Source organism: Cibotium barometz, chromosome 26 (genome assembly GCF_041138505.1).
Source record: "Cibotium barometz isolate CiBa-2024 chromosome 26, ASM4113850v1, whole genome shotgun sequence".
NCBI classification, from domain to species: Eukaryota; Viridiplantae; Streptophyta; class Polypodiopsida; order Cyatheales; family Cibotiaceae; genus Cibotium; species Cibotium barometz.
Window position 1 is genome coordinate 20,422,054 of NC_141071.1, and position 7,703 is coordinate 20,429,756.

Below are 7,703 nucleotides of genomic sequence, written 5' to 3' on the forward strand. Positions count from 1 at the left end.
CCACCCTTGCCCACCTTTCCTGTCAATGGGTTGATCCTCCATAATACCTGGCTTGGGATGGTTCCAACCAAACCAAAACTGTCCCTCTTCAATACATGTAAAGCCTCCAAGAGGACAGATTGACAGTTGACAAGCTGGCATGGGATTGTCTCAAAGAACTGTCGTGCCATTATGATCTGTTGGAGTAGCTTCAGCTCGTTCGACCTCCTTTCAAGGATCATCAAAAGGAGCGACGTATCCACAGCAACAAATTCATTTTTCGGTAGCAAAAACCCACCCCTCTCATCCATTTGAGTATCTATAGATGTAGCTGCCAAACAATATTTTACGTGTGATAGTGAGACACATGGAATGTTGTACAAAAGTAAAAACTCAAAGAAACAAAAGAGAACATCGTGAACCCACCATTGAAATACCTACATCACACATAGATAGAGAGATACAAATTTAACATTTGTTAGTAAAAAATTTAGAAACAAGAACGTTATACTTGCTTGTTAAAAAAGTTTTGTAGAAACCTACCAGAGCTGTTCAAACATAGAGAGATAGAGAGAGAGATTTTATATTAGATAGTTAAAAAAGTTTTAAACAACCTGTAAGAGCTAACGCTGTATAGAACAATCCAAACTATATTCAAAAGTGAATTTACATGAGGATAAAACGAGCCATAATTACAAAAACTCTGCTGCAAAAGTAAACCTCCCTTAATCCATACCACCAAGGGAGGCCAACTTTTGCTGGAGTTCTTCATTTGTATTGAAGTCAGCTTGCCGATAAAAATCATTTTCAGACTCAAAAACAACTGGTCCAAATCCTTGTGACTGCTTTAGGCTTTCCACAAAAGAGCTCTCATCAATTTTATACTTCTCAGAAAAAGCCTTGCTGCTGAACTTCAGAAAGTTGTTGTTTCTTAGCTTTATGAAGCTTCGATCCCTACACAGTTTTCAAATTAAAACAACTGTCACATTCATCAAATATAGCAAAAACCTTAACTCGTGTATTGCAAAATTACAACAAATTCAGAGAACCTAAATACAAACCTCATATCGTAGTACTTCCCATTCAGATATACTTCTCTCCCCACATCGCGATTGTTCCAATTGTGTAAATCAAGCTCTAGCAGATACAACGCTGCAATTATTAGGGCTTTACACTAGAATATTGTTAGAAGAATGAAGAATGTACAAAAACTATAGCAACATACTGGAGCGGAAGTCTTCAAATGCACATTTCACATGACTGGCAGCACCTTGTTCTACAAAATAGAAGTTAAGTTACAACCAATCTGTCCAGACAGTAATCTTGCACCAGAAAAAATCAGATCAGTCTCAAACAGTCAAAATACCATACTGAGAAAGCTACCTTTACTAAAACAATTGGTTGAGCCTTCATTACTGCTGCTTCCATCAGCATTAGTTACCGTCAATATCATGTGGTCTGCAGAGAAAAACAAAATCAGTCCAGAGAAGTCAAAATATTCACCTTCTTATATGGAGAAGGGATTGCTACAAAGGTGCCTTTATTAGAAGTGTCAGGAGAAGCAATGCATGCAATACTGCCATTTTTATCAGCATTATCTTCAAAATCTTTACAATCTGTCCTCATGAGGTGCTCTATATATCCCTTCCTAGAAGGCAACTTGCAAACGGCCTTCAAACAAATGAGCAAGATGTGAGAGGATAAAGAGAGAGAAAACAGCACATGAAGGTAACAAAGATTCTGACCTGAGAGTGACGAACGTTTAAGTACAAGATGTTTACAAGGAGAATAATCTGGCTTCACACTGTTAGCTGTGCCTGTAAAGATAGATTGCAAACACTATTAGAAATGCATGTAAGGTCCAGCACGGCCAGAAAGGGATAGACGGTTTAGAGGTCAACAAGGCTGATATGGAATCTTTGTTGCCTATCAAGCCCCAAAACTGCACCAATGAGGCACCAATGAGGATATACGGCATAATGTAGAACAAATTTTTGCACATATGAAAGTACAACTGCCATATCATAATGATCTCCCTCATTTATTTTGCCAGCAATCATATATACGCAGTTTATGAGGGGACAGATGGTGGATTTCTCCTCCAGCGCAAGACAAGAAAGGCCAAATTCTTGGAGATTTTTATCATTGAGGATACAATATCCAAGACTTTAATAGGCATGCAAAGACTAAGATACGAGAGCAAATTCATGCACAAACAGAGGAGTTTAGCAAGGCCCGAGAAGATAGAGATGTCGCAACTGCTTTGCTTGTATTTGACGGCTCAGCTTCATGAAAGCATGCCTTCGAAACGGCTATTCAAATGCAAGTTTGACTGGTGATTGGGGGAAGCAGATGAAAAGCAGCTACTGTTGTTTGTGATGTGCCACTAGATACAAAAACCGTTCCATACAAGTCGATTGCCCACCGACTTGAGCAGATCACTCTTCGAAAAAACCGTTCCATACAAGGATGTGCATGCATGGGAAAAACAACAAGAAATACCTGCAAGAGAAGACTCCGCATGCTTGCTGAAAGGATTGAACTGGGCGCGGCAAAAAACAGAAGGCTCAACATGCTTGCTGACTGCACGGGAAAGAAGCTGCTCCATGTCTGAGAATGTCTCTTTCTTGGAGGGAGATGAAGCGCGAGTTGGGTAAAGGTCCCAAGTGCTGGGAGATGGGATCGATGGCGGGGGTGGAGCTGGGTATCTGGGCCGTTAGATTAAGGGGGAGGGCGGTAGCTTTTTTTTTTTTTGGGCCTGCAAAGGCCTTAGCGTTGATGAATATGTTGTCGCTAAGAAAAAATAATCATTGTAAAAATTTTGCTGTCGCGCTGTCGCATGTTTCTGTCGCGTCTTTTGCGCCGGTCTCTTTCTCTCTCTCTTGGCGCTCTCGCATTCTCTCTCTCTCTCTCTCTCCCCCCCAAAACAACAACAGACACACACACTCTCTCTCTCTCTCTCTCTCTGTGCGCCGCGCTGGCAAAAAAAATTGTATTTATTTTTGGTTTTTTTAAGCTTTAGAATATTTAAGCCTCTAATACAAAGTTGGATTATTTTTATTATATGATAAAATTTTGATGAAATGACAAACCTTTGGTAGGTAAAGTTATTTTATTTTTTGATTTTTTTTTAAATATTTTCTTATCCCTTAATATTAGTATAAAGATTCACCATGGATTATTGATTTTTGAACTTTATTCCATCCCTTTGGAAGGGCTCAATACTTATTTCTATTATATTCATGTGTAGTTAAGTTAATATAATTTAATAGTTTAATCTTTTTTATAATTTAGTTAATATATATAATAATTTAGTTTACTCTAGTTATATAAAAGTTTAGTCTATTTTTGTAGCGTGTATGATAGCTTAGTATTCACCATATTTTTTTAACTATTTTTTATATATCTTTCAAAATTGGTGTGTGTGTGTGTGAGAGAGAGAAAGAGAGAGAGACGATGATATGATATTCAATTTTTTAATATACCATAATTTTTTTTTGTTATATTTCACTTATCTTATTTTAGCTTTGGTTTTCCATTTCATTTTTCTTTCTTTATGTTGATATAATATTTTTTATTCTTTTAAAAAATGGCAGGCCATGTTAAAATGCAATTTTAACTTTTTTTCTTCTTTTTCACTTTGTTTTTAAATTTTTGGCTTTGTTATAGAGACGCAATCGGGACCCCCCTTATCCTACAATACTGAGGCAAAGTGACATCACGAACCCACAGCCTGGGTATTCTACGAGACGTCTATATCCACTAGAATAGGGGCATACAACGAGTGAAAAAAGATATTCAATTAATTAATTGAGGGAACTTAAGTATATAATTTGGTGAATAGAGACACATAACGAGTGGATAACTATAGAGACTAGTGCGGCGGGCCCCATTTTTAAAAAGGGCTCCCCCTTTTAAGAGGCTGGGCGGCGGCGGCGGCGGCGGCGGCGGCGGCCTTTATTCCCAAAAATTGAAAGGCTTTATTTTCTTTCTCAAGGGCTTGGCTGCGCGCAGGTTCCCATAGCTTGCACTCCATGGGTTCCCTCCAAGCTTGCACGCCATAGCTTCACTGCATAGCTCACATCTTTTCAACCTTCTCTCCCTCGCTCTCTCTCTCTCTCTCTCTCTCGCTCAACCAACCTTCCCTCGCCATCTCTTTGAGTCTCGCCTACACACACACATGCTTCGATTTTTCAAGGAGTGGACGACGAGCAAAGCTAGAAAGCTCTGAAATCATCGTGTTCGGTTGTGTCTACAATCCCTTGCTCTGAGGTCATTGCCTTTGGCAATACGTGTTCGCCATCTCTTTGAGTCTCGCCTACACACACATGCTTCGATTTTTCAAGGAGTGTACGTCGAGCAAAGCTAAGGATCTCCTTGGCAAGCCCTTGGTAGTGTGATAAACCTCAATCCTTTGGTCAGAGATCATTTCAAAGAATCTTATTAGTAAAGCTTAATCCTTTGGACTTTCTTTTAAGGGTAGATAGACCCTTACATTTCTAACCACTAAGTATTGTCCTCTAGTTGCCTTACAATACAAGAGAGTCCCGAGTAGCATTTCTAGATTGTTTACAAAGGAGCCTTTGCTCTAAGATATCCTTTGTTTACCCTTTTAAAGATAGCCTATACCCTCAATCTTGTAGCCACTAAGGATAATTCTCTTAATCTCTCCCTAGCCAAATAATCCATAGCCTTTTGGCTAGACACCTATACAAAGGATCTTGTGTCATTTAGGTATCCTTTGTTCATAGGGATCTTGTAGTCTTACATAGGAATAAGAGACTTATTTTCCCATCTTCTTTTTATGCATAAAACAAACCACATCAAAACACATTAGACATCGTAGGAAGAACAAAAATTTTGTAGATCTTGCAACCAATGATGGATCTTGTAATCTTGCAATTGAGCAAAAAAATCTAGTTGCCATTTGTGCATACACACAATAGTAAACAAACATTTTGCACCCTTATCATAGGCCTTAACCTCTTTCCCAATAGTTAAATCAGGTGTTAGTCTCCCATTTAAAATCAATTAGAGGAGAATTATCTTGGCAGAATGAGAGCCTCTTCTTTCAATGAGTTTCAATTGATGGTTCTTAAAGTCCTCTTGTAGTTCTTAGTGATTACACTCAATAATCAATCTTTTGAAAACCTTGTAGAAAACTTAAAAAGTCTTATACTAGCTTGTAGCTCTTGCAAAGAAGACTTACCTTCTTTGTATAAGCTACCCTAATTCTCCCACAATATCATTAGCCCTTACAGGAAGTCCATTAGGGGTTTGTGTACATCCTATGATTGAATCTACTTATCCTTACTTATGTGATGTTAGCCTTTTGATCCATAACATGGCCAAAGTGTATTGACTCTTTTATACTCACATAGCTTAGTAGGAGAAATCCCTCATCTATGGATTTCCAGCTTTTGGACAAGAATTTCTTGTCACCTTAGGTACCCCATTTCCAAAAAATTGCTTGACATGAACTAATAATCTTTGCTAGTCTATTTCAATAGAAGGAGATGGTGCAAATGTCTTATTGTCCCACTCTTTTGAAGCATAAAATTTTCTATATTTGGAAAACATCTTTTGGAACCCAATATTCCTTTGTCCTTTTACTTTTGGTTCCCCTTTGATTAATTTGGAGCTTTTTTTGTTACCAAAATCCCATGCTCTCTTCAAAGGACTTAATGGAATTTTGAAATTCTACTTACTATTGCTAGGCAATCTTGTGTAGGTATGGGATATGATGCATTAGAACTTGAGAAAGTCTTTAGGTATCATTGTAGGGGAAGAATGCACTTTTCTAACCCACTTCTTCACATTTGGCAAGCCTTTTTACATTTGTAGGACTTGCACAAGCTTTTTGTGTGCAACATTGCAACATGCACTTGCTTTCTTGTAAGCTTACATAGTGTGTGTGTAGCTAACATGTGCTTATGATTTAAAAAAATCCACAATTCTAGCAAGACTTGTCCCCAATTCTAGCAAGACTTGTGCGTATTACCAAGACCACATAGATATTAGCAAATGCATAATAGGTAAATAGTGTGGAAGCAAGAAGACACCATATGCATGTCATAGTGGAGAGGGCTGAAATTGAATCCTTGATCGCCCCCCCTCAAAAGGCTTGTGTTACATGTTAGCTCAAGCGAGCAATAATACACATAAACTAGCAAGAGCTAGTAGATTCTTTGGGTGGCACCTTCTTGAAAAATTCTCCAACTTCCAAGCCCTTGGCAACCACACATGCCACTAAATTTGTGGTGAGATGAAATGCAACTAGATAGCAATGAAGAGGTTAAGTGAGTTGCCCCAAAGACTAAGTTTGAGCATAGGAGCTTGAGGAAGCCCCAACTACATGAGAGGGTCACTAGAGTTGAGAGAATTTCCACATAGTATTCATTGAGATGAAGCTCTAGTGCCCTCTTTTATTTCAAATAAGTCCTCCTAGCTAAAGATATGGCCCATTTAGAGAATCGTTCTTTAGAGATGCTTTTCAGTCCTTCTCTCTAGGAAAAAATAGTAAAGGGGCTCTTGTTTTTCTAAAAGGCATGGTCCACGGCTAGAATAGGCCTATGCACACATGATTGAGGAAAAAATAGTAAAGGGGCTCTTGTTTTTCTAAAAGGCATGGTCCACGGCTAGAATAGGCCTATGCACACATGATTGAACCTTTATCTCCCTTTAGGCTAAAAGCCATGCTTTAGAGAGAGAATATTATTTTTCTTACCAAAATGGGGCCCCCAAAACCATTTTGACTAGTGATGGAAGCTTATTAGGCTTTTGTGTGCTATTATAAGCTCTCTCCAGCTCACACCTTCTCCAAATTAAGGGTCCTTACTCTCTATCATCCACATTTCTAGTGAGATAATGTGCCCTAAGGTTAGTATGAGCCATAATTAGTGGTGTAAACCTAAATCTAATTGTCACCAGGCTATATTATTTAAGACCTTATATATACACTAATGACATATACCCAAAAGACTAAGATAGCTATCTCTCTTAGGGTTGCCAATTCTAGAGAGAGAAGGTCATAGAAAGATTGAAGCTTAGGTTTGATTGTTATCCAGGGCTTCTTGTAAGCTAGAAGGTGATTCTAATCTCTAAGACTCGTAGCCTAGGTCACCAAGAACTCAACATGCTTCACAAAAGTCAATTTGGATACCAAAAGCTCTCTGGGTGGCTAGAGAGAGGTTATCCCAATGTTATTGAAGAGCCACATAGTAAGTAAATGATTATGGTTGGTATAAGAACAAGGTAGCTAAGCTTTGTGCTAGAATACTCTTATTATGCAGGAAATTTGGGCAAGGTAAGGCCTTAATCTGGTAAGGTTTAAGTCTTTCGATGAGACAAAAATGACACCTAAGCAATTCTCCCATTAATTTGTGGGTTACAGACAAAGCATGCCCTTATTTACCAAGTGTGTTTTTGGAGGGCTAAGAAATAACTCAAAAAAGCTTTAGCTTATCTAATCCCATGATGGTATAAGTGCCTTTATGGCTAAATATTGGGCAAAAGCATACTTCCTCTCTCTAGAATATGGGAAACTTGGCAAAAAGCAAGGCAAAGGTGGCCTTTTCTTAAGTGTTGGCTAGAAAGGGGGTCTCTAGAGCTGATTTGGCACATGCATAAGAGCAAAATATAGCCAACAAAGCCAATTGTTAAGGCCTTTTACCAAAAAACCACACTTTCTGGCTATAATTAGCTAGAGCGTGCGTGTGTGTGTG

At 38.5% G+C, this 7,703-nt stretch overlaps 1 protein-coding gene across 3 annotated transcripts; it reads right to left on the minus strand.

The window, feature by feature from the left end:
• Window positions 1-546: 546 nt before the first annotated feature.
• LOC147623743 (uncharacterized) lies at window positions 547-2,728 on the minus strand. Of its 3 annotated transcripts, XM_086820349.1 has the most exons (6): window positions 2,482-2,726; window positions 1,725-1,796; window positions 1,363-1,437; window positions 1,205-1,255; window positions 1,041-1,116; window positions 547-933 (listed from the first exon to the last, which is right to left on the minus strand). In XM_086820349.1, the coding sequence occupies exons 1-6, from the start codon at window positions 2,585-2,587 to the stop codon at window positions 705-707; spliced, it is 609 nt and encodes a 202-aa protein (XP_086676475.1). In that variant the 5' UTR covers window positions 2,588-2,726; the 3' UTR covers window positions 547-704. The 3 variants fall into 3 exon arrangements, with proteins under 3 accessions (XP_086676475.1, XP_086676476.1, XP_086676477.1); XM_086820350.1 differs by lacking the exon at window positions 1,725-1,796 and having other exon boundaries at window positions 2,482-2,728; XM_086820351.1 differs by lacking the exons at window positions 1,725-1,796; window positions 2,482-2,726 and adding an exon at window positions 1,518-1,639.
• Window positions 2,729-7,703: the final 4,975 nt, after the last annotated feature.

Excerpts from the sequence above, each read along its gene's own strand:
- LOC147623743 (XM_086820349.1), bottom strand. The coding sequence starts at position 2,587 with ATGGAGCAGCTTCTTTCCCGTGCAGTCAGCAAGCATGTTGAGCCTTCT. Across the intron at positions 1,797-2,481 it reads TGCGGAGTCTTCTCTTGCAG|GCACAGCTAACAGTGTGAAG; the intron begins GTATTTCTTGTT and ends CTATCTTTACAG. Across the intron at positions 1,117-1,204 it reads ATTTGAAGACTTCCGCTCCA|AGCTTGATTTACACAATTGG; the intron begins GTATGTTGCTAT and ends TGTATCTGCTAG.